Source organism: Columba livia, chromosome 1 (assembly GCF_036013475.1).
Source record: "Columba livia isolate bColLiv1 breed racing homer chromosome 1, bColLiv1.pat.W.v2, whole genome shotgun sequence".
Classification (NCBI taxonomy): Eukaryota; Metazoa; Chordata; class Aves; order Columbiformes; family Columbidae; genus Columba; species Columba livia.
The window spans coordinates 211224855-211252042 of NC_088602.1; the positions used below are offsets into that span (position 1 = coordinate 211224855).

Here is a 27188-nt window from a genome sequence, read left to right on the forward strand (position 1 = left end):
TGTCATTGGGGGGCTGCAGCGTGATCAGGGGTGCAGCGCTCGGGGGGGCTGCAGCAGAATCCCCATAAAGGGGCTGCAGCGTGAGCAGGGGGGTTGCAATGCCATCGGGGGGGCTGCAGCATGACAGGGGGGCTGCAGCATGACTGGGAGGGCTGCAGCGTCACTGGGGGAGCTGCAGTGTGCATGGGGGGGTTGCAGCATCAATTAGGGGCTGCAGTGTGAGCAGCGCAAGGGGTTGCAGTGGGGGATAGAGGGGCTGCAGCACAACGGGGGGGGCTGCAGTGCGATGGGGTGGCCGCCGGGTGGTTGGGGGGCTGCAGCATGATCATGGGGGACTGCAGGGTGATTGGAGGGGCTGCAGGGTGATTGGGGGTGCAGTGAGATGGGGGGGCTGCAGGGTGACCTGCATGAAGGGGCTGCAGTGAGAACAGGGGGGTTGCAAAGCCATGGGGGGCTGTGGTGTGACTGGGGGGCTGCGGTGTGACTGTGGGGGCTGTGGTGTGACTGGGGGGGCTCTGGAGCTGGTTGGTCCCCACTGCCAGGCCTGGGAAACCTTCCTGCCTGAATCTCCCACCAAATCTGCAGGCAAGGGGGTGACAGTGCAGGCAGCAGGGGTGACAGTACAGGCAGAGGGGTGACAGTGCAAGTAGGGGGGTGACAGTACAGGCAGGGGGGTGACAGTACAGGCAGGGGTGACAGTGTAGGCAGGGGTGACAGTGCAGGCAGGGGGGTGACAGTGTAGGCAGGGGTGACAGTGCAGGCAGAGGGGGTGACAGTGCAGGCAGGGGTGACAGTGTAGGCAGGAGTGACAGTGTAGGCAGGGGTGACAGTGCAGGCAGAGGGGTGACAGTGCAGGCAGGGGTGACAGTGCAGGCAGGGGTGACAGTGACAGTGCTTGCTGGGGTGACAGTGCAGGCAAAGGGGGTGACAGTGTAGGCAGGGGTGACAGTGCAGGCAGGGGTGACAGTGCAGGCAGGGGTGACAGTGCAAGTAGGGGGGTGACAGTACAGGCAGGCGGGTGACAGTACAGGCAGGGGTGACAGTGCAGGCAGGGGTGACAGTGCAGGCAGAGGGGTGACAGTGCAGGCAGGGGTGACAGTGCAGGCAGGGAGGTGACAGTACAGGCAGGGGTGACAGTGCAGGCAGGGGTGACAGTACAGGCAGGGGTGACAGTGCAGGCAGGGGTGACAGTGCAGGCAGGGAGGTGACAGTACAGGCAGGGGTGACAGTGCAGGCAGGGGTGACAGTACAGGCAGGGGTGACAGTGCAGGCAGGGGTGACAGTGCAGGCAGGGAGGTGACAGTACAGGCAGGGGTGACAGTGCAGGCAGGGGTGACAGTGACAGTGCTTGCTGGGGTGACAGTGCAGGCAGGGGGGTGAGAGTACAGACAGGGGTGACAGTACAGGCAGGGAGGTGACAGTACAGGCAGGGAGGTGACAGTGCAGGCAGGGGTGACAGTGCAGGCAGGGGTGACAGTGCAAGTAGGGGGGTGACAGTACAGGCAGGCGGGTGACAGTACAGGCAGGGGTGACAGTGCAGGCAGGGGTGACAGTGCAGGCAGGGGGGGTGACAGTACAGGCAGGGGTGACAGTGCAGGCAGGGGTGACAGTGACAGTGCTTGCTGGGGTGACAGTACAGGCAGGGGGGTGAGAGTACAGACAGGGGTGACAGTGTAGGCAGAGGGGTGACAGTGCAGGTAGGAGTGACAGTACAGGCAGGGGTGACAGTGCAGGCAGGGGTGACAGTGCAGGCAAGGGGGTGACAGTGCAGGCAGGGGGTAGCAGTAAAAGCATGCCCCCCCCCCCCCCCCCTTTATTTTGGGGAGCAAACAGAAGATTTCAGCTGCCAGAGCTGCCGCCCCCAGGCGGGTGCCCCACACCAAACCCCCCAACATATGGTCCGCCTCCAAAAAAACACGGCTTTACCAAGGAAACCCCCCAAAGGGGCGCGGGGGGCGCGCGGCAGCTGCCGCGTCCCGTGGTTCAACCTCCGGGTTTATCCTCGTTTTATGGACAATTTCTATGGCAACGTCTCCGGTGGGGCCCGGCCCCTCCAGCGGCACGTGCCGGCACCCCCAGCGCCCCACGGGGCGCCCCACGGCGCGGCTGCGGGTGGGGGTCCCCGCCGCCCCAAGCTCGGGGTGCTGGGTGAGCGAGGGGGATGATGCCGCAGCACCGGGGGCCTTTTGGGCGCTTTTCAGCGAGAGCCGCTCGGTAATTAGGCGCCCGCACTTGGGAAAAAGGCAAATATTTACCCGCTAAGAACAGGCACTTGCAGGAAAAATAGCAAATGTCACCAAAACCGCCGAGAAACCCCCGCGGAGGTGACACCGGGGACAAGGGGGGGACGCTCCGGCGGCTGCGACATGTGGTGGGATGCAATGGGACGCGGTGGGAAGGATGACAGAGCCTCCTGCCACCCCCCCGAGCGGGTCACTGCTCCGGTTGCCATCACCGCGTCACCTCGGTGCTGTCACCGGTGTCACCGGGCGGCCGCGCCGGTGCCGCCGCCGTGCCCACCCCCCCCCACCACAACCCGACGCGGGGCTCCCGTTAATTATTCTTATTGCTGCGGATATTTTTGGCTCCGGTGCTGCAGATGGCTTCTCTTTTTTTTTACGGTTTTAATTCTATTTGATTATTTCTTGTTGCGGCGCAGCGCGCCGGACATGCCGCCGCTCGGGCCCGGCGCCACCGGGATGCTGGCGCAGGATGGGGGCGATACGCCGGTTTAACGACCGCGGATTTTAGGCTCGGCTCACCCCAGCGTGACAAACGGCACCGAGAAATGCCGCTTTCTGGTGATCCGGTGCCAACGCGCTGCCGGCGTGGCCGCCAAACGAGCCGGGGGGAGGGGGACTTAGTCACCAGGCCACCGGCTTCACCGGGCTGGTGAGTCAGTCGTTAAATATTAAATACATTGGAATATTAAAAATATACCCTCAAAAATCCACCGGCAGGCAAGAGGCTGAGGGGGAATTTGGCTGGGGTGGGTGTCACCTTCTCTGGGTGTCCCCAGGTCACCGTGGGGGCCTCGGGGACACCGGTGCCAGTGGGGAAACTGAGGCACGGAGCCGCCGCACTGCCCCCCGTTCCCACTGCACAAGGGGCTGGGGGGCTCAGCACCATCCTGTGTCCCCCCCGGCAGCACCGCGGGGCTGTGCCAGCACCGGCTGAGCTGCCACCACGTGCCGCGCGGTTTTATTTCCCCGAAGCGTTTCCTGACTGCGGCAAGCGCTGCTTTCTTATAAGGGGGAGAGGATTTTATTTGCCGTTCCCCCCCCACCACGTAATTAGGATTGCAGCACATTTGCATAAACACTTTAGCAACTGATTTGCGTAACGCGCCGCTGTGCCGCACCCCGGCCTGGCGGGTTGGAACCTCCACCATCCGCTTAACGCCGAAACGGGTGGAGAGGGTGACGCAGTGGCACTGGTGAGACCCCCCCCCAGTCCCCAGGATGGGGCTCGGGGTCCCCAATATCTGCCGTGATGTCCCCGGCCGCCGCGTGGCCTCGGTGCCGCGGCCACGTGCCGGCGGTTCCCGGAGCGCATCAGTGCCGGGTGAGCGGGCGCCGCGACGCGCCGGCGGAGCCTGGCGGGACCTGGCCGGTGCCGGAAAATAAACCTGCACCTTGGGGAGAGGCGGCAGCCCGGCCGATGTAATTAAATCAGGCACCTTGTCACAATTAGGCTGCTCATTTGCGCGACGCGGGGGGACGCGGAGCCGGGAGATGTCCCGGCGCTGCCGCGGCGCAGCTGCCGAGCTCAGTGCCACCGCGGGTGAGCTGGAGCGTCCTGGTCCCAGGCGGTGCCACGTGCTGGTGCTCGGGGGGATTTTGGGGAGGATTTTTGGGGGGATACCCCCTGGGGGGATGCTCAGGGGGATGTTTGTGGGGGATGCTCCTTGGGATGCTTGGGGCGATGCTTGGGGGGGTTCCAGGGGGCATTTTGGGAGGGATGCTCCCAGGGATGTTCCAAGGGATGCTCGGGGGGATATTTTCGGGGTGGGGGGTTGGGGGGATGCTCCCAGGGATGCTCGGGGGATACTCGGGGTGATGCCTGGGGCAATTTTTGGGGAGATGCTCCCAGAGATGCTGAGGGTGATGCTCAGGGGGATCTTTAGGGGATGCTTGGGGAGATGCTCCCATGTATGTTCCAAGGGATGCTCGGGGGGATTTTGGGGGGGATTTTAGGGGGACGCTCAGGGGATGCTTGGGAGATGCTTGGGGGAATTTTGGGGGGGATGCTTGGGGAGATGCTGCCAGGGATGCCTGGGCAGAGTTTTGGGGGGATGCTCAGGGTGATGTTCTCCTGCCCTTCAGCCCCATTTTTTCCCAAAGGCTCTATCAAGGAGTGAGGGATGAGACCTGCTGGAGAGGCTTCGTTAAGCTTTTAATGAGCTCCTGGAACGGAGCTGCTTCTCCTCTGGAGGATTCCGGCTCCTGCATTCCTGGGAAGGGCTCGGCAGCACTGAAGGCAGGTGGGGACCATCATCAGTCCTGTGGCAGGCAGGGAGGGATGCAGGCAGGGATGCAGGGAAGGATGCAGGCAGGGATGCAGGAGGGATGCAGACAGTGATCCAGGCAGGGATGCAGGCAGGGATGCAGGCAGGGATGCAGGCAGGGATGCAGACAGTGATGCAGGCAGGGATGCAGGCAGCGATGCAGGGAGGGACGCGGGAGGGATGCAGGCAGGGATGCAGGAAGGGATGCAGGCAGGGATGCAGGCAGCGATGCAGACAGTGATCCAGGCAGGGATGCAGGCAGCGATGCAGACAGTGATCCAGGCAGGGATGCAGGCAGGGATGCAGGAGGGATGCAGGCAGGGATGCAGGCAGCGATGCAGGCAGCGATGCAGACAGGGATGCAGGCAGGGATGCAGGCAGGGATGCAGGGAGGGATGCAGGCAGGGATGCAGGAGGGATGCAGGCAGGGATGCAGGCAGCGATGCAGTGATCCAGGCAGGGATGCAGGCAGGGATGTTCTCCGCCTGCTCCGCAGAGCACCGCCTGCCCCTTTTCCCAGCTCGGCACAGCGCCGCGGCCTCCGGGGCTCCTGCAAACTGCTGACACAGCAGCTGGAGCCTCTAATTAAAACCGTCAGGAAAAAGGCAAAATGGGGGCGAGGAGGCAATGAAGAGGGGAACAAACACCGCAAACCCACATTGGTTGGGTTGCACGGACTCCCCCCAAAAAGCCGGTACTGAGATGCTCATGGCAGGATCAGGAATTCCTGAGAGGGGGAGCTGGGGGGGGACAGGGAGGGGACAAGGAGCATCACAGCAAGGATTTTGTGACAAACACCCGGCTGCTTTGCTCCCATCAGTGAGGGGAGGAAGCATTACCCTCGACCCCCAGCTCCTGCTGGAGCCCCAAAATCTGCTGGGGAAACGGGGGTTCCCTGCTCTGGGAAGGGCAGGGGGGAGCTGGTGATGAGGGACACGTCACCTATGCACCCGCCACACATTTGGGGACGAGGGACAAACACACACATGCAGGCAGAGACGGGTGGTGGCACCTTGGGGGCATTTTTGAGCTGCTGTCCCCAGAGGGTGCTTAAATAACTTGGGCACTGAGCCCCATGGGGGGTGGGATTTGGGGGTCCCCCCAGCCCCGGGGCAAAGGGCGCAGGGACACGGTGGCCCCGCTGCCAGCTGGGCACCACAGGTACCTTGCCCCAGCTCAGAGAGAATGTCCCCAAGGGCCATCGGGACCCCAGCCCCCTGCAGGGGTTCCCCCAAAACTCCCCGGCTGCACCCCAAAACGTGGGGCTCACCCGACGCCTCTGATGAATCCAGCATCCTTGTGGCACCACACAAAGGGACCGTCCCACCGCTGCCACCCCACCCCGGGGCTGGGGGTGCCTGTTCTGGGGGGACACAGGAGCTGTTCGGAGCATCCCCCCCTTCCCAGTGCCTCCCAGTGCCCAGAGCCTGCTGGGCTCAGCCCCGGCAGCGCCGCGGCGGCAGCTGCGGCTTTGTTCGAGGCTCCATCGAAATTCCACGCGCGTCCCGGCCAGATGGGGTGAATGGATGGCCGGGGTGGGCGCAGGAAGGACAAACGCAGCCGGGGACGGGGGGACAGGCGCCGGGGCTGAGCCAGCCCGGCTGCACCCACCATGCCAGCACCCTGAGAGCCGGCATGACCCCCCGAGAGTGGGCACGACCCCCCAAGAGCTGGCAGCAGTTTACGCCGTGAGACGATGAGGAGGGACAGAGAGGCCTGGCACACCCCAGTGTCCCCATGTCCCTGTGTCCCCGTGTCCCTGTGTTCCCGTGTCCCATGTTCCCATCTGCACCAGCAACCCCAAGTGCACCCATAGCCACATCTGCAACCACATCTATATATGTGCAAACATCGTCACCCACATCTGCATCAATGCCCCACCGACATCAACATCTGTTTATGTGTAAACATATCCACCCACATCTGCATCAATGCCCCATCTACATCAACATCTGTGTCCATAGCAGCATCTGCTTCTAAAGCCATATCTGTATCCGCATCCACATTTGCACCCACATCCACATCCGCATCCACAGCTGCACCTGCAACCATTTCCATACCTGCATCCACACCTGCATCCCTGTCAACATCTGCAACTGTGCCCACAACAGCATCTACAGCTACACCTGCTTTCCTGGCCACATCTGCACCCTCATCCACCTCTGGATAAACACATCTGCATCCACGTCCACATCTGCACCCGCACCCACAACTGCATCTACAGTTACACCTGCTTCCCAGGCCACATCTGCATCTACAGTTGCACCTGCTTCCTGGGCCACATCTGCATCCACATACACATGTGCATCTACAGATACACCCGCTTCCCAGGCCACATCTGCATCTACAGTTACACCTGCTTCCTGGGCCACATCTACAACTGTGCCCACAACAGCATCTACAGCTACATTTGCTTCTCTGGCCACATATGTATCCACATCCACATCTGGACCCGTGCCCACACCTGCATCCACACCCCTGCCGGCGTGGCCCTTGTCCCCGTGCCCGGTGCCCCGGAGCAGCCGCAGCCCGTGCGGTGCCAGGACGCAGCCGGGACCACGGTGAGTCTGCACCCACACCAGGACACCCCCGGCTCATTAAGCCGCGTCGGGATTTACGCGTCCGCATGACGGTGAATGTAAAGAGATGAAGGAATCGCCGGCAGCACCGGTGTCAACCAGCCGGGGTAGGGAGAGCAGGAACGGCGGAGTTTTATCTCCACAGCCGCTCGGGGAGGCGGGGAAAGGCTGCCGAGGGCATTTTTTCATCCGATATTGAAATTATGAATCACGGCGTAATTACACAAAATGGAGCTGGCGCTCCGGTGACACCGAAGTTTCAATCAGCCGAGTTGCGGGAGTTGAGGGAATTTTAATATCAAGAGACTTTAACGAGAGCGCAATAAAACAAGGGTGGGAAGGCAGAGACGGGAGGCACGTTTGTGGCAAATCCCTACGTGGGTTCAGCAGCCCCGATTTGGCCTCGTCACCCCAGATTTGGCCTCGTCGCCCCCAGACGAGGCACCGGCCACGGCACCTGCATTTTCCTCGAAGGATTGGCAGGAAAAGCCCAAATCTGCGCCCGAAGCCGCCCCCCGCAGCCGGAGCTGCCCGTCCTCCTGCCGGGAGCACCGCGAACGCGCCGCTTGCCATGTTCTCCTTCCGAAGATCAAAAGAAAGTAATTTACAGTTTTTCAGCCGAGAAGATAAAGCTGCTCCCCTGCGGGGCGACTGATGGAATTCGGATTAGCTGAGGCCATGCGAGGTTGTGCCACCGAGCAGGGCCCTGTGCCGGTGCCGGGAGGTGCTGCACGGGCCGGTGGTTGCCACGTGTCTGCCCTGCATCCACCGTGCATTTGCCGTTTATGCATCACACATCTGCTGCGTGTGCATCACGCATCGGCCGTGCATCCAGCACAGATCCACTGTGTATCCGTGATGCATCAGCCATGCATCCATCACGCATCTGCTGTGTGTGCATCACACATCTGCCGTGCATCCACCGTGCATCCATCACGCATCCACCACACAACCATCATGTATCCATCACGCATCTGCTGTGTGTGCATCACGCATCTGCCATGCATCCATCGTGCATCCATCACGCATCCACCGTGTATCCGTGATGCAACAGCCATGTATTCATCGCACATCTGCTGCATGTGCATCACACGTCTGCCGTGCATCCACTGTGCATCCATCACGCATCCACCACACACCCATCGTGTATCCATCACGCATCTGCCGTGCATCCATCGTGCATCCACTGTGCATCCATCACGCATCCACCACACACCCATCGTGTATCCATCACGCATCTGCCGTGCATCCACCGTGCATCCATCATGCATACACCATGTATCCGTGATGCAACAGCCATGTATCCATCATGCATCTGCTGTGTGTGCATCACGCATCCACTGTGCATCCACCACACACTCACCGTGTATCCGTGATGCACCAGCCATGTATCCATCACGCATCTGCTGTGGATCCACCACTGAGTCCCCTCTGCATCTGCCACATCCTCCCCTGGGCATCCCCCCTGCACCTACTGCTCACCCACCGTGCTGCTGTGTGACCCCACACAGCTGTGCATCCACACATCTGTGCGTCCACACATCCTCTGTGCACTCACCCTGCATCTGGTGTGTACCTGCCATGCATCTGCTGTGCATTCGCTCTGCATCTGCTATACATCCACCGTGCATCTGCTGTGCATCCGTTCTGCATCTGCTGTGCATCCAGCATGGACCTGCTATGCACCTGCGGTACTTGTGCTGTGCAACCCTGCACAGCCACTGTGCATCCACCGTGCATCTGCTGCGCATCCAGCACGGACCTGCTGTGCATCTGCTGCGCAACCCTGCACATCTGCTGTGCATCCACACCTCCACCGTGCATCCGCCCCGCATCCGCGGTGTATATGCCCTGCATCCACTGTGCGTTCGCCCTGCATCTGCTATACATCCGCCATGCATCTGCTCTGCATCCTCTGCATATGCTCTGCATCCAGCATGGACCCGCTGTGCTGCTGCTGGGCAATCCCACACACCTGCTATGCATCCACACATCCTCTGTGCATTCGCCCTGCATCTGCTATACATCCACCATGCACCTGCTGTGCATCCACTGCGCATCCAGCATGGACCTGCTGTGCATCTGCTGTGCAACCCTACACATCTACTGTACATCCATGGTGCATCCAGTATGGACCTGCTGTGCATCTGCTGTGCAACTCTACACATCTACTGTACATCCATGGTGCATCCAGTATGGACCTGCTGTGCATCTGCTGTGCAACCCTACACATCTACTGTACATCCATGGTGCATCCAGTATGGACCTGCTGTGCATCTGCTGTGCAACTCTACACATCTACTGTACATCCATGGTGCATCCAGTATGGACCTGCTGTGCATCTGCTGTGCAACTCTACACATCTACTGTACATCCACTGTGCGCTGTGCATCTGCTGTGCAACTCTACACATTTACTATACATCCACAGTGCATCCAGCGTGGACCTGCTGTGCATCTGCTGTGCAACCCTACACATCTACTGTACATCCATGGTGCATCCAGTATGGACCTGCTGTGCATCTGCTGTGCAACCCTACACATCTACTGTACATCCACTGTGCATCCAGCATGGACCTGCTGTGCATCTGCTGTGCTTCTGCCCTGCATCCATGCAGGGATGCAGATCCTCTATGCACCCACTGTGCTTCTACTGTGCAACCCCACACATTTGCTGAGTATCCACCCTGCATCCTCTGTGCATTCGCCCTGAATCTGCTGCACATCCGCTCTGCATCTGCTGTGCAGCCCCCGCGAATCCACTGTGCATCCAGCGTGCAGCTGCTGAGCAGCCACCACACCTCTACCATGCGTCCACTGTGCATCCATTGTGTATCGTCTTCCACGCAGCCACCCTGCATCTGCTGTGCATCTGCTGTGCATCCACCATGCATCTGACATGCATCCCTTGTGCATCCACCATGTATCTTCTGTGCAGTTGCCCTGCATCCACTGTGCATCTGCTGAGCATCAACCACTATGCGTCCACTGTGCATTCGTCATGTATCTGCCACAACAGCCACCCTGCAGCCACCCTGCTTCTGCTGTGCATCCACGGGGCATCCTCTGTGCTTCTGCAGTGCAACCCCACACACCCACTGTGCGTGTACCTGCATCTGCTGTGCATCCACCGTGCATCTCCTGCGCATCTACCCTGCATCTGCTGTGCTTCTGTGGTGCAACCCCATACAACCTCTGGGCATCTGTCCTGCATCCACTGTGCATCCACCCTGCACCTCCTGTGCATCTGCTGTTCATCCAGCCTGCATCTCTTGTGCATCTGTTCTGTGTCCGCTGAGCATCTGCTGAGTATCCACCAGACATCTAGTCTGCATCCACTGTGCATCCCTTATGTATCTGCCACACAACTACCCTGTATCCCTCCTGCATCCGCTGTGCATCTGCTGTGCAACCCCACACATCTGTGGTGCAACCACCATGAATCCACTGTGCATCCGCCCTACATCCGCCATGCATCCACCATGCACTTGCTCTGCATCCGCCCTGCATCTGCTGTGCATCCGCTGTACATCCACCATGCACTTGCTCTGCATCCACCCTGCATCTGCTGTGCATCCACCATGCACTTGCTCTGCATCCACCCTGCATCTGCTGTGCATCCACCCTGCATCTGCTGTGCATCCACCCTGCATCTGCTGTGCATCCACCTGGCATCTCTTGTGCATCCTCTCTGTGTCCGCTGAGCATCTACCAGGCATCCACTGTGCATCCCTTATGTATCTGCCACACAACTATCCTGCATCTGTCCTGCATCTGCTGCACATCTGCTGTGCAACCCCACACATCTGTGGTGCAACCCCCATGAATCCACCGTGCATCCGCTGCGCTTCTGCTGGGCATCTTCCCTGCGCCCGCCACGCATCCTCTCTGCACCCCCTGTGCTGCTGCCGTGCAGCCCCACCCATCCACGGTGCATCCACCATGCACTTGCTTTGCATCCACCATGCATCCACCCTGCGTCTCTTGTGCATCTGTTCTGTGTCCGCTGAGCATCTGCTGAGCATCTACCCCACATGTACCACACATCCACTGTGCATCCATTGTGCATCTGCCACAACAGCGCCCTGCACCCACCCTGCACCCACTGTGCATCTGCTCTGCAGCCACTCTGTATCCACCACGCATCCATTGTGCATCCATCGTGCATCTGCCACACAACCACGCTGCATCCGTCCCGTGTCCACTGTGCTGCTGCTGTGCAACCCCACACGCCGGTGGTGCATCCACCGAGCAGCATCTGCACCTCCCACGCACCCACTGTGCGTTTGGTGTGGATCTGCCAGGCAGTCACCCTGCAGCCACCCTGCAGCCACCGCGCATTCGCTCTGCATCTGCTGTGCAACCCCCACTAATGTAAAATAAAATAAAATAAAATAAAATAAAATAAAATAAAATAAACCAAACCAAACCAAACCAAAATAAAATAAAGCAGCAGAGGTGGCCCCACCTGTCCCCTGCCCGAAGAAGCCACCGGTCACCACCCTATCGCTGCCTTCAGCGAGGGCAGGTTTAGCGCCGGAGCAAACACGACATCGCTGGGATTTACGCATAGGCACCAAATGCCTGGGGATGCTCTCGGCACCACCCGGTATGTACCAGCACACGGCTCCCACCCACCCCCAGCAGCGCCGGAGCCATGGGGATGGGGGTCCCATGGGCACCGCTGTGCCCTGGCCCCCCCAGCACAGCCTCTGGCACGGCTGCGGCTCAGACTCCCCCACATCGGAGCATCGCTCAGGTCTGGCACCAGCACCGTGGCTCAGAGTCCCCATACTAGGACATCACCAGCGTCCAGCGCCGGCACCGCAGCTCAGACCCCCACACAGGGACATCACCAGGATCCATCACCCCAGCTCAGACTCCCCATGCCGGCGCATCACCAGTGTCCACCACCGCGGCTCAGAACTCCCCACGCCGGGACATCGCCAGGGCCTGGCACCGGCACCGTGGCTCAGACCCATCACACCAGGACATCACCAGCATCCAGCACCAGCACAGCAGCAAAACCATGATGCACCAACACAGAGAGGCGAGCGGGGCCAAATCCGGCACCACCGGCGCAGTGCAGCCCCCTCCCCGCCTCGCCTTTGCCCTTCGGCAAATTCCGCCCCCCCCCCGGCATCACCAGCACACCCCGGCCCGGCACCTTGCCGTGTCCCCGCGTGTCCCCCCACGTGTCCCCGCGTGTCCCCTACCTCCCGCTGCAGCACCAGCTCCTTGGTGAAGTGCGTGGCCTCCTCGCTGAAGGGCTCCCCCTCCTGCACCAGCCCCGGCAGGTTCCGCGCCCCCCGGGGACACTCGATGCCTGCAGGAGGAAGAGGAGGGAGAGGAGGGTGAGCTGGCTGGGGGGCCGGGGGGAGCATTGCTGGGGACGTCACCTGGAAGGGACGTTTTGGGGAGGAAAGGGGCCACCCGAGCCTAGGAGGGATGTGACCAGCTCCTGTGACACAGGAGGGTCCCCAGCGCTGGCACTGGCCTGGTATGGGGACAGGAGACTGGGACAGTGATGGGGACAGCAGGGATGGGGGCATGGGGACGAGCCAGCAGGGATGGGGACAAGCAGAGGATGAGCGATCAGGGATGGGGACACAGGGACAAGTGGGGGAAGAGCCAGTGGGGATGGGGACAAGCAGGGACAGGGACATGGGGACAAGTAGAGGATGAGCCATCAGGGATGGGGACACAGGGACAAGTCGGGGAAGAGCCAGTGGGGATGGGGACAAGCAGGGACAAGCATGGATAGGGATATAGGGACAAATGGGATCAGTCAGCAAGGATGGGGACACAGGGACAAGCCAAAAAGGATGGAGACATGGGGACAAGCTGAGGAAGAGCCAGAAAGGATGGGGACAGAGGGACAAGTCAAAAAGGATGGGGACACAGGGACAAGCAGTGGAGGAGACAGAAGGGACAGGGACATGGGGATGAGATAGCGGGGATGGGATTATGGGGACAAGCAGGGGACAAGCCATCAGGGATGGGGACATGGGGACAAGTGGGGGAAGAGTCAGTGGGGATGGTGACATGGGGACAAGCAGGGATGGGGACATAGGGACAAACAGGGGATGAGCCAGCAAGGACGGGGACACGGGGACAAGCAGGGCAAGAGCTGGCAGGGATGGGGACACAGGGACAAGCTCCTTGGGGAGGGCTCCCCACTCTGTCCCAGGCTGGGGGCAGGGGGGAGCCCCTGTCCCTGTCCCCAAACCACCCACCCTGCCAGAGGAGCTGCCTCGGAAGGGGTTTTGTGGACCCCCGGGGGTTTTGGGGACCCCAGGGTGCAGCTGGGGTGTGGCACCCCACGCTGTGTCACGGGGAGCCCCATCCCCCCGCCCCCCCACCCCGTAAACCACCGCGAAAAATCAAAACACTTGAAAACACGGGGAGGAGAGGGAGGGTGCGGTGGCACCGGCCCTCGTCCAGACCCCCTCCCTGCCTCAGTTTCCCCACCTGCAAACCGGGGTGACCACCCGGGCTCCCCAAAGCACTGCCAGCGCTGGCGCTGGCGCTGGCAGAGATTATTAAACGGGGAAGTGCTGCATTATTAATTGTGTTTTACAGAACTGGTTATTAATGAAGTGCTGGGAATTACACGGAGCGGCCGCCTGAGCTGTGGGCAGATGGATGAGGAGGAGGATGAGGATGATGAGGACGGTGATGATGAGGATGAGGATGATGGAGATGGGGATGAGGAGGATGGGGATGATGAGGATGGGGATGATGAGGATGAGGATGATGAGGATGGGGATGATGAGGATGGGGATGATGAGGATGATGGAGATGGGGATGATGAGGATGGGGATGAGAATGATAAGGATGGGGATGATGAGGATGATGGAGATGGGTATGATGAAGATGAGGATGAGGATAATGGGGATGATGAGGATAATGAGGATGGGGATGATGAAGATGATGAGGATGGGGATGATGAGGATGGGGATGATGAGGACAGGGATGATGAGGATGATGAGGATGAGGATGGCAGCCCCAAACACCTGGACAGGGAGATTTCTGGAAAGGCAGCAAAACGTGGGCTGCGGGTCCCGGACCCCAAACCACCCAGAACCAGCTGCACCGCACACGGACCCTGGTTGTGAGTGGGAGGAAGGAGCCAAGACCCGTTTCCTCCTCCTCATCGTGGCACACGGCTTCGGCACGGCCGGCGCTGCGCCGAGGCCACGCACACATCCCGTGCAAACACGCTGCCGGCGTCTCCGGCAATGAGCATCCTCCAGCACTGCAAAACGAGGCGCCGGAGCTGCCAAGAGCGTGTCTGCCCTTCCTCCTCCTCCTCCTCCTCCTCCGCAAGCGAGCGGGGGCTGGGGGAAGGGAGCTGCAGCTTATGCACCGCGGCGGCGACTTTATTTTTCCTCTACAGAAAGCGATTTGAAGAAATCGCTGAGGAAGCCTCCGAGTCCTTAAATAAAATACAAAAGCCAAGCGCAGCGTTTTTGCAGGAGATCCCGGCACACAAATACCCTGAGCCCAGACAGCAGCTCCAGGTGCCACCTCAAATCCTCTTTGTGCCCCTGACACCTCCTAAACCCGCACGAGCAAAGGCAAAGGAAAACCTCAAAGGGATGGGACGAGCGAGCTCAGCCCCACAAACATCAGCGAGGGGAGCGAGCCTGGCAAAGTTCCCCGGCAAAGGCGAAGCGGCGGCTCTGCCGCTGTTCCCGGGAAGCCGTAACGCATCGGTCTGCGCAGATGAGGGATGCGGTTTGGAGCGCTGCAGCGTGCGGCGGCCACCGCTCTCCCCCGGGGTCTCTGACCCCGCCACAAATCACTTGTGCCGAACGCTCGGGCCGGGCAGCGCGCCCTGGTGCTGGCGGGGTGGGGGAGGCGGGGGCTGGGGATGCAGAGGAGGCTCCTACCCGGTCCCATCCCCCAAGGGTGGAAGTCAAGGGCTGGGGACAAACACCCCGCAGCCTCCTGGGGTAGCCATAGCATCCTGGGTTATCCCAGAGTGTCCCACAGCATCTCAGAGCATCCCTTGGTATCCCAGGGCATCCCACCTCATCTCGGGGTATCCTGCAGCATCTCAGAGTACCCACAGCATCAAGAGTGTCCCACAGCATCCCAGGGCATCCTGCAGCATCTCAGAGCATTCCTTGGTATCCCAGGGCATCCCGCAGCATGCCACCTCATCTTGGGGTATCCTGCAGCATCCCGGGGCATCCCACAACATCCCAGGACATCCTGCAGCATCCCGGGGTACCCACAGCATCCCAGGACATCCCAGAGTGTCCCACAGCATCCTGGGGTATCCTGCAGCATCTCAGAGCATCCCTTGGTATCCCAGGGCATCCTGCAGCATCCCACCCACCTCATCTTGGGGTATCCTGTAGCATCCCTGGGAATCCTGGGGTAATGCACAGCATCCCAGAGCACCCCACAGCATCTCAGAGCACCCCACAGCATCCCACAGTATCCCGGGGTATCCCAGAGCACCCTGGGGCATCCCATTTCATCTCAGGGCACCCTGCAGCATCTCTGGGAATCCTGCAGCATCTCAAGGTACCCACAGCAAACCAGGGCATCCTGCAGCATCTCAGAGCATCCCTTGGTATCCCAGGGCATCCCGCAGCATGCCACCTCATCTTGGGGTATCCTGCAGCGTCCCTGGGAATCCTGGGGTAACCTGCAGCATCCCAGAGCACCCCACAGCATCCCACAGGATCCTGGGGCATCCCAAAGCACCCTGGGGCACCCCGCAACATCCCAGGACATCCTGCAGCATCTCAGGGTACCCACAGCATCCTGGGGCATTCTAGAGCATCTCAGAGTATCTCGGGGCATTCTGCAGCATCTTGGGGTATCCTACAGCATCCCAGGGTAACCCACAGCATCTTGGGGTACGCCACAGCACCCTGGGGAATGCCACAGCATCCTGGGGCATCTCAGAGCATCCCAGGGCATCCAGCAGCATCCCTGGGAATCCTGGGTATCTCACAACATCCCAGGGTACCTACAACATCCTGGGGTATCTCAGGCTTTCCCACAGCATCCTGGGGTACCCACAGCATCCTGGGGCATCCTAGAGCATCCCACAGCATCCCAACTCATCTCAGGATACCCTACAGCATTTCAGGGTATCTTGCAGCACCCCTGGGAATTCTGGGGTACCCCAGGCTTTCCCTCAGCATCCCAGGGTACTCACAGCATCCCACAGCATCTTGGGGTACCCTGTAGCACCCTGGGGCATCTTTGAGCAACTTGGGGTTTCCCAGAGAATCCCAGGGTACCCACAGCATCCAAAGGCATCCCGCAGCATCCCAGAGCATCTTGGGGTACCCACAGCATCTTGGGGTAACCAGAGCATCCTGGGGCATCCCGCAGCATCCCAGAGACCGGTGGAGGGACCGATCCTGCGCTGCCGGGGAGTGGAGCCCCCAGCACCACCCCCCGGCTCATTTCACCAGTGGTTGGGGGGTCTGTCATACAATAACAAGGCTAATATATCACATGTAATATATCATATACAAGATAGAAAATAGATTATATCTATGTAATATTGAAAATAAATTATATATATAATAAATAGTAAATAATAAATAATAATATATAATATACAGGGTGTTTGAAAAAGATGGACCCAATTTCAAAGTAATTTCAATTTATTTTTGAAATACCCTGTATAATATAAATTACTTCTATATATCATTATATAGCTTATATCTATATATTCACAGGAGAGCACTGCTTGTCCGTGGATAAACCACAGGGGTTTATCCCTCAGCAAAAACCCCCACGAATGTCTCCATGGAAAATCTCCGTGATTTACCATGAAATTCCCAGCCCCTGGAGCAGGGGCTTTGCCAGCCCAGCTGTCTGGGCTTTAAACAGCGTTTTTCCCCCGGCTGTGCCATAACCGTGACCGGCACCGCGGAGCAGGGGTGGCACCGCGTGAGGTTCGCCAGTGCTGGACATCGACCCTGGGAGGATTGATGGAGTTTGGGAGAAATCGGGGGGCAGAGGGAGGAGAGGAGCATCAGCCACCAGAACAAATCCCCCCAGAATAGCCGGCGGCACGGCCAGAGCGAGACCCAAACACCAAGGACCGGTGCCGCATCCTGACGGCTGCACCGCGCAGGGGCTCCGGGTCCCATCCAACCCTTTTAACTGGCAGCGCTGGGGCAGGATGGTGCTGCCTGTCCCCAGGAGCTGGCGGTGACGCCGGGCGGCTGGTGGTGATGCCGGGGGGTTGCGGTGATGCCGGGGTCTGGCAGAGACACCGGGGGGTGGCGGTGATGCCAGGGGCCTGTGGGGATGACACCAGGGTCTGGCGGTGGTGCCAGGGCCCTGGCAGTGACACCGGGGTCTGGCGGTGACACCGGGGTCTGGCGGTGATGCCAGGGGCCTGGCAGAGACACCAGGGTCTGGTGGTGACACCGGGGTCTGGCGGTGATGCCAGGGTCTGGCAGTGATACCAGGGTCTGGCGGTGACACACAGGGGTCTGGCAGTGACGCCAGGGTCTGGCAGTGACACCAGGGTCTGGTGGTGATGCAAGGGGCCTGGCAGTGATGCCAGGGAGTGGCAGTGACGCTGGGGGGTGGCGGTGACACCAGGGTCTGGCGGTGATGCCAGGGGCCTGGCAGTGACACCGGGGTGGTGGTGACATCGGGGTCTGGTGGTGACACTGGGGTCTGGCGGTGACACAGAGGTCTGGCAGTGACGCCAGGGTCTGGCAGTGACACCAGGGTCTGGTGGTGATGCCAGGGGCCTGGCAGTGACACTGGGGAGTGGCAGTGACGCTGGGGGGGTGGCGGTGACACCAGGGTCTGGCGGTGATGCCAGGGGCCTGGCATTGACACCAGGGGGTGGCGGTGACACCGGGGTGTGGCGGTGACGCCGGGGGCTGCCTCTTGCCGTAGGCAGCATCCCCGGCGCTGCCCGGCGCCGAGTCGTGATGGCGACTTGGCTGCTGCCGCGTGGGAGCGCGGCGTATTTTTAACGCTCGTCCCTACCAAAATAGAGGCTGTCGGGAACAGGCAAACAGACGGCAGCGGGGAGGCTGCCGGAGCGTGCCGGCGCTGGCTAACGCGGCACAGGGCTGGGGGGCTGCACAGGGACCCCCGGCCTCGCACCCGGCGGAGGGCGCAGCGCTCAGCTCACCGCGGCCCCGCGCACCGGGGACTGGGACGGACAGACTGACGGACACACCAGCCTGTGGGGAAATGCTGCTCCACTGCACCCCGAAACCGCAGGGCTGCGGCTTTTGGGGTGACCACATCCTGACACTGCGTGTCTGTGGCATCTGGTGTCACCACATCTCAGGGTTTGGGGTGACCATGTCCTGACGCTATATCTGCAGTATATAGGGACAACACGTCCTGATGCTGCACATCTGCAGGGTTTGGGGTCACCACACCTCAGGATTTGAGGTCACCATGTCCTGACACTGTGTGTCTGCAGCCTTTGGGGTCACCGGATAACAAATATCGCAGCTTTTGGGGTCACCGTGTCCTGACACCGTGTGTCTGTGGCATCTGGTGTCACCACACCACATGGTGTCTTTGGGGTCATCATGACACTGACACTGACATCCTGACACTGTACCTGCAGCATGTGGGGCCACCGTGTCCTGACACCTGACTGCAGCATCTGGTGTCACCACATCTCAGCATCAACATCCGCAGCATTCGGGGTTCCTGCAGCCCAACACTGCACATCTGCAGCATCCAGGGTCACCACATCTCAAACGCTGCAGCTTCTGGGGTCACCGTGTCCCCACAGCGTGCATCTCCAGCATCTGGTGTCACCAAATCCTGACACTGTATCTGCAGCATTTAGGGACAACAGGTCCTGACCCTGCACACCTGCAGCTTTCAGGGTCACCACATCTCAGATGCTGAAGCCTCTGGGGTCACCGTGTCCTGACACCCTGTGTCTGTGGCACCTGGTGTGTCACCACATCCCACTGCAGCATTTGGGGTCACCGTGTCCTGACACCCTGTGTCTGTGGCACCTGGTGTGTCACCACATCCCACTGCAGCGTTTGGGGTCACCACGTCCCCACAGGACACATCTGCATCCCCCACAGACGCGGATGCTCTGCCCCACAACCCGGAGCCCCCAGGAGACCCCCATCCCCAGGACATGTCCCTGTGTCCCCGGGCTGCTGTGACACTGTCCCTGAGCTCAGCCATGACGGCGGGTACCCCAACTGGGGACCGAGCGGCATCGACGCAGCATCCTCACTGCCAAAAGCCGTGACTTGGCACCGTGGGGCTGCACGGCTGGTGATGTCCCCTCGGGGTCACCGGCTCCCCATGGAGACACCAACATCCCAGATCCGCCGTCAACATCATCCTCCTCAGAGAGAAACGCTGCATCGCCATTCCCCCCCTAAATACGCAGCTCCCGTGGCTCCTCTGCAGAATTTTGGGGCACCCGCACCCCAACAGTGCCAGGGGTGCAGCACAGGCTCCCCCCATTGCCCCGTGGGGCCCAATCCTGCTGCTGAGAAGGCGTCAGGCTGGGAAAGCGGAACCCGGGGATTAAATTAGCGCCTCTCTATTTGCACATATTTATAGCACTCCAACGTATATATTTTAGCTGGGAAGATGGGCTGAGGCTCCCTCGAGAGCATCCTCCAAGTCACATTTACAAGGGACCTGTCTTCTCTTTATGATGCTCATTTGCATTGGAGATACCTATATTTAAAAAACGCAAGCATTGATAAAATACGGAGATTTATGGTGTTTCTGGCTCGAAGCGATGGGTGATGGGTGAGCAGAACGGCAAAATAAAAGTAGATGTGAGTGCAGAGACCCAGAGCACACACTGGGCTCATTGTCACACCTCCCAAGTCCTCACACTGTCACCCCACTGCTGCTGCCTACCACCCGCCCCCATTGTTTTATATGATGTCGTTAACTCGGGCAATTAATCAATTAGCAGGTTGGCCCTATAAAACCACATGAGCGTGGGAGGATGTGTGGGAAGGGAAGGGAAGGGAAGGGAAGGGAAGGGAAGGGAAGGGAAGGGAAGGGAAGGGAAGGGAAGGGAAGGGAAGGGAAGGGAAGGGAAGGGAAGGGAAGGGAAGGGAAGGGAAGGGAAGGGAAGGGAAGGGAAGGGAAGGGAAGGGAAGGGAAGGGAAGGGAAGGGAAGGGAAGGGAAGGGAAGGTGCCACATCCACACTGGGACACCCCCAAACTGGGATCCTCCTGCTGAAACCCTCCCAAACTGGGCCCCCCCTGCTCTGCAGTGGGTGCCCCAGGGTGGGCACTGACCCAGGGGGGTGGCTGAGGGTGGGCTGGGAGCCCTCAGCCCCGCCTGGGACACCGGTGCTGTACTGGAGCTAATGATGGATGGGGAGTGGGGAAGGTCAAGAGGACACCCCAAAATCCAGCTGATGGGAGTGAGCAGAGGCTGGGGGTGCAGGGGATGCTCTGGAAGCCCCATGGGGGATGATGGTCCTGGGGGGCCACGGAGAAGGATGAGGGAGTAGGGACCTGCATGGAGCAGGGATACTGTAGGACCATGGAGCAGAGGTCCCCATGGTGGAGGGACCGCATGGCACAGGGACCCTCATGGAATAGGGACCCCCATGGAGCAGGGATGCCCATGCAGTAGGGTCCCCCACAGCGCAGGGTCCCCCATGGCACAGGGACCCCCACAACACAGGGACTCCCATGGAGCAAGGATGCCCATGGCGCAGGGACCCCATGGCACAGGGACTCCATGGCACAGGGACCCCCCACAACACAGGGACTCCCATGGAGCAAGGATGCCCATGGCGTAGGGACCCCACGGCACAGGGACCCACATAGAGCAGGGACTCCATGGCACAGGGACCCCCACACAGAGCAGGGACTCCCATGGAGCAAGGATGCCCATGGCGCAGGGACCCCACGGCACAGGGATCCCATGGCACAGGGACCCACATGGAGCAGGGACTCCATGGCACAGTGACCCCACGGCACAGCACCATGGCGCAGGGCTCAGCCAGACACAGGCTTTGCCGCCACGGCGCTGGGACCCCCCCAGGGTGCCGGTGCTCGGAGGTGGGGGACAACCCAGCTGCTCAGCTCAGTGCACACAGGGTCCCCCCAGCAGGACCCCCTTCTCCCCTCACCCCATTTCACCCTCCAGCAGCTCACCGCGGTGACCCCCCCAGAACCCCTGCGGTCTGGGGACTCCCAGAGCCCCCCTGGCCACCTGCCCTTTCATTAGCTGTTTCACTGAATAATTGATCAGGGCTCATTAGAGGCAGAGCTGCTTCAATAACCAAGTTTGCCTTACTCAGGGTAAAAGTTTAATTTTCCAGCGCCGCGAGCTGGGAGAGGTGCCAGCCCCCCCCCCCCCCCAGCTCCCCCGCTGTCCCCGTCACCACGTGTGTCCCCGTGCCAGGGCAGCCCAAACCTCCACCCCGGGGACCGCGCACCCAGGGCGGCTGCGCCTGCAGGACACCCGGCTCTTGCTTGAGGGTTTGTCACCAACCAGAGCGATGGGGACAAATGGCCCGCTGCGAGGATGAGGAGGGGACAAGGCTGATGCACTGAGCTCGGTGGCAACAGCTAACTGGCACGCTACCTGCCTCTTTAGCCTGTAATTAATGTGTACAGCTTGATTAGAGAGCTCGGCTGGGGAAGGGCTCCCCGGAGAAGAGCCGGGGGGCAGGAGCAGTGTCCTCCCCCAGCGCTGAGGGGAGCGGGGAGGGAGCCGGACGGTTCTCCCTGTACTCCAGAGGCATCTCTAGCAGTGCCGTTAGCACAGCACGGCTGCAGATGGGCAACGGGGGACGGTCCTGAGCGATGCAGGGCGATCCTGAGCGATGCAGGATGCTCCCGTGTGCTGCAAGATGCTCCCGTGTGCTGCAGGATGCTCCTGTGCAGCACAGTACAATCCTGAGCAATGCAGGGTGATCCTGTGTGCTGCAGGATGCTCCTGTGCAGCACAGTACAATCCTGTGCAATGCAGGGTGATCCTGAGTGATGCAGGATGCTCCTGTGCAGCGCAGTACAATCCTGTGCAATGCAGGATGCTCCTGTGTGCTGCAGGATGCTCCTGTGCAGCACAGTACAATCCTGTGCAATGCAGGATGCTCCCGTGTGCTGCAGGATGCTCCTGTGCAGCACAGTACAATCCTGAGCAATGCAGGGTGATCCTGAGCGATGCAGGGTGCTCCTGTGCAGCACAGTACAACCCTATGCAATGCAGCACGATCCTGAGCGATGCAGGATGCTCCTGTGTGCTGCAGGATGCTCCTGTGCAGCACAGTAGAACCCTGTGCAATGCAGGGTGCTCCTGTGTGCTGCAGGATGCTCCTGTGCAGCGCAGGACAATCCTGTGCAATGCAGGATGATCCTGTGCAGCACAGTGCAATCCTGTGCAATACAGGATGACCCTGAGCGATGCAGGACAATCCTGTGCAATGCAGGATGATCCTGTGCCAAACAGGGTGATCCAGCGTAACATGGTACAATCCTGTGCAGCATGGGATGCTCCTGTGCGATGCAGGATGATCCTGTGCGATGCAGTACAATCCCACACAATGCGGGATGCTCCTGAGCAATGCAGGATGATCCTGTCCTACACAGGATGAACCTGTGCAATGCAGCATGCTCCCATGCAATGCAGGATGATCCTGAGCAATGCAGGATGCTCCTGTGCGATGCACGATGATTCTTTGCAATGTTGGATGCTCCAGTGCAGCACGGGATGCTCTTGTGCAATGCAGGATGCTCCCATGTAATGCAGGGTGATCCTGTGCAATGCAGGGTGATCCTGTGCAATGCAGGGTGATCCTGTGCAATGCAGGACCATCCTCTGCAATGCAGGGTGATCCTCTGTAATGCAGGATGATCCCGTGCAGCACAGGACGATCCTGTGCAATGCAGGGTGATCCTGTGCAAAGCAGGATGATCCCGTGCAATGCAGGACGATCCTCTGCAGTGCAGGGTGATCCTGCACAGCGAAGAATGGTCCTGTGCAATGCAGAATGGTCCTGCACAGCGAAGGATGATCCTGTGCAATGCAGGACGGTGCTGCACAGCGAAGGATGATCCTGTGCAATGCAGGACGGTGCTGCACAGCGAAGGATGATCCTGTGCAATGCAGAATGGTCCTGCACAGCGAAGGATGATCCTGTGCAATGCAGAATGGTCCTGCACAGCGAAGGATGATCCTGTGCAATGCAGAATGGTCCTGCACAGCGAAGGATGATCCTGTGCAATGCAGAATGGTCCTGCACAGCGAAGGATGATCCTGTGCAATGCAGAATGGTTCTGCACAGCGAAGGATGATCCTGTGCAATGCAGAATGGTCCTGCACAGCGAAGGATGATCCTGTGCAATGCAGGACGGTGCTGCACAGCGAAGGATGATCCTGTGCAATGCAGGACGGTGCTGCACAGCGAAGGATGATCCTGTGCAATGCAGGACGGTGCTGCACAGCGAAGGATGATCCTGTGCAATGCAGGACGGTGCTGCACGGCGAAGGATGATCCTGTGCAATGCAGGACGGTGCTGCACGGCGAAGGATGATCCTGTGCAATGCAGGACGGTGCTGCATGGCGAAGGATGATCCTGTGCAATGCAGGACGGTGCTGCACAGCGAAGGATGATCCTGTGCAATGCAGGACGGTGCTGCACGGCGAAGGATGATCCTGTGCAATGCAGGACGGTGCTGCACGGCGAAGGATGATCCTGTGCAATGCAGGATGCTCCCGAGCGCTGCAGGACACCCCGGGAGATGCAGAGGCTGCAGCAAACGGGCGCAGCAGCATCTCCCGAGCGCCGCGGCTGCCCCGGCAAACCGGTCCCGCGGCACCAGACCCCCCAAAACGTGCACACCAGAGCCCAGCCCCCAGTTTGCAGCAGCCGCACCCCCCCTTATTATCTCCAACCCTCTAATTGAGCTGCCAGGCAAGGGGTAGAGAGGGGTGTCCGGGGGGGCACAGCCCATCGCTGTCCCCTGCACCCCATGGGCACCCCAGTGGGTCCCCAATTGCTCCAGGGGACCCCAACATCTCCACGGACCCCCTGGGGCCACCCGAGGCGGCCGGGACTGGGGCTTCTTCACCACTTTGGGAACTTTTTGGAGCAAAATCAGGCCCCGGGAGCGGGCGACAGCCAGTCGGTCTCCACAGCAACGGGGATTAAATATAACTTGCAGCCAGCGCGCTCCCCCCGGAGCCATCCATTTCCAGGCCGCCCTCCCCGCCCCCTCCCCGTCCATTTAAAAATGATCCGACTAAGTGGAAAGGCCGAGCCGGTGCGGCCGGAGCCACCGGCACCGCGGGTATTTAACCACCGGTCCCCACGGGAGGGACAGCGGGAGCCGCTTCATCCCGCCAAGGGACGGGGATTCATCGCTGCTCATCCCGGGGGGCATCCCTGCGGACACGGGGTGACCCCGCGAGCACCGTGTCCCGCCGGCGGGGATGAGGATGGGACACACCGCAATGTCACCGCCAGCACCAGGAACGGTGGCCACTCCTGCCCGAATGGGCACAGGGAACGAAGCGAATCCCACCCAAAACCGGGGCCAGCGGGACATGGGGACAACGCTCTGTCACCACGTCCCCGCGCCGGGCGTGCTCGGAGGAGCCGAACGCGGCTGAACCCCGCGGCGGCCTTTTAAAGCAGAAATATTTAAATCTATCTAAATTCCTCCTCCCGAGCACGTGGGAGTTTTTTATCGCTGCTTAAACCGTTGCCGTCTCCGTCGCAGGCAAGGGGGAGCCGCGCTTCCCCGTCTTTTGCAGCTGACTTTAAGAATGGTTAATTATAAATAAGCCTGTGCGACTATTTATACGCCGCGGCACGCGGAGCGGGGCGGGTTTAGGACACGCTTCCCACACAGCAGAGCAGCCCCGAGCGGGGCTGGGGACACTGGCGCTGTCCCCAGGCTGCAGCACCGCTCCGAGGTGACGCTGGTGGCACTGGGAGTCCCTGGAACAAGATCTCCCGACTCCTTCCCGTCCCCCACCCGGGATAAACGTTCCTCGAGTGGGAGTGGCAAGAGCTGTTGCTTACGGAAACCTTGGTGGTTTTCTCCCTGTGTACGATCTATTTATACGCTTATTGAATTTTTCATAACCGAGTTGCGAACGATCGGTGTTCAGGGTCAGCCTTGCTGCACCGTTATTGCCATAGAAACGGGAGGTGGGGGGATGAAGCCGCCCCACATCTTCCTCGCCTATCCCAGAGCTGGTGACGGGCTTCCCTGTCCTCCCCATGCCACTGGGTGACACCTTGTCCCCCTCTGCCTGTCCCCTGGAAGGTGGCACCTTGGGACCACCCAGGTTTGGGGGTTTTGAGATGCGTTGGCTGAAACACGCACCGCAAATAGGAGTTCTTCAGTTTTTGTAGGACCTACCAAAACAAGCACCCTGTGCAAGCAAGGTGACGCTCTCGGAGCATCTACTAGCACCTCCATGAGCTCGTTCCTGTCCCCACGTGTCCCCAGGGGGTGCCCGCCCTGCCCGCGGGACAAGGGGACACGCAGCCACGTCTCGTGGCACCAAAATGTGCAGAAGGCACTTAAACCCACCCTGGGGGGGGCAGCACGGCGGTGTCCCCGCAGAGCGAACCCCACGGCGGGGAAAGGGCAGCAGCACCAACACCCGAACCCTCCGCCCACCCCCAATTAGTGCTCCCCAGCCCAATTAACCCCCCTGCAAGGCTGAGCCGTCCGCAGCGCTGGGTGAGGTGCGGGGGCCGGGGGGCTCACCTGCGAGGAGGAAGGTGATGAGGCAGGTTTCCTTGGGCAGGAAGAGCTTGAGGCGTGAGCCGCTGAACACGTATTCCACCACGGCCTCGGAGCGGCCGGCGCGCTGCAGGAACGGCAGGAACTGCTTCGCCTTCTGGGTGTCCTGGGGGGAAAACAGGGGGTCAGGGTGTGGGGTGTGGCATGCCGGGGACCCCTCGGTGTGCGGGGACCTGCCAGCACCTTGATGTCCCTTGCAGTGGGGACAGTGGCTGCTCTTTGATGCAGGTTTGGTGCACAGATCAACCTTGCCTGCCCTGTGCCAGGATGAGGGATGCAGGCGGGGATGGGGGCTATGGGATGTGGAGAGGGATGTGGGATGCGGGCAGGGATGAGGGATGCAGGCAGGGATGCGGGATGGGGGCTATGGGGTGTGGACAGGGATGTGGGATGCGGGCAGGGATGAGGGATGCAGGCAGGGATGCGGGATGGGGACTATGGGATGTGGAAAGGGATATGGGATGCAGGCAGGGATGCAGGATGCAGAGAGGGATGGGGGAAGCGGGCAGGGATGCGAGATACATGGAGGGAGGCGAGATGTGGGCTATGGGATGCTGAGAGCGATGTGGGATGCAGGCAAGGATGCAGGATATGGGATGCAGGATGCAGGAAGGGATGCATGATTGAGACATGGGATGTGGGGAAGGATGCGGGATACAGGGAGTGATGCAGGATGCAGGATGTGGGATGCAGGCAGGGATGCAGGTAGGGATGCAGGATGCAGAGACAGATGTGGGATGGGGCCAGGGATGGGGGATGCAGGATGCAGGATGCAGGGTGTGGGGAAGGATGTGGGGAAATATATGGGATGCAGGACATGAGATGTGGGGAGGGATGAGGGATGCAGGATGCAGGCAGGGATGTGGGATGCCGGATGTGTGGAGGGATGCGGGATGTGTGATGCAGGATGCGGGAAGTGGGATGCAGGCAGGGATGTGGGATATGGGATGCAGGATGCAGGATGTGGGATGCAGGCAGGGATGCGGGATGTGCAATGTGGGATGCAGGCAGGGACCCCACTTCTCCCAGCTGGGGATGGACTGTGCACCCCACACCTGCCCCCACATCCCTGGCGCGTGGGCTCCCACTGCCCCAGCGTGGGGACGGCTGCCTGGGTGCAGGCAGGAGCAGGCAGGAGCAGGCAGGAGGGAGGCCAGACCCTGCCCCATCCCTCCCCTCCGGAACAGAACAGTCTGTGACCCCCTTTTCCCGGGAAACCCTCTCCGTGCAGCCTCGCCCAGCATCTCTGTGCCTGGCATCTCTGTGCCACCTGCCCCAGAGGCGCCGTGTCGCGAGCTCCCAGATTATTTACCCAAGGAAGAAAGGAACTAAAGAAAAAGCAGTTCCCCAGATAAAAGGCAGCC

General features: G+C 60.4%; 1 protein-coding gene across 1 annotated transcript in view; it reads right to left on the bottom strand.

Annotated features, from left to right (window-relative positions):
• SND1 (staphylococcal nuclease and tudor domain containing 1) overlaps positions 1 to 27188 on the bottom strand; it is a 133448-nt gene that overhangs the window by 20037 nt on the left and 86223 nt on the right. The window contains exons 15-16 of the mRNA XM_065049418.1: positions 25789 to 25930; positions 12302 to 12411 (exon numbers count right to left, since the gene is read on the bottom strand). Of these exons, the coding sequence (XP_064905490.1) occupies positions 12302 to 12411; positions 25789 to 25930 (252 nt within the window). The remainder of the gene's footprint in view (positions 1 to 12301; positions 12412 to 25788; positions 25931 to 27188) is intronic.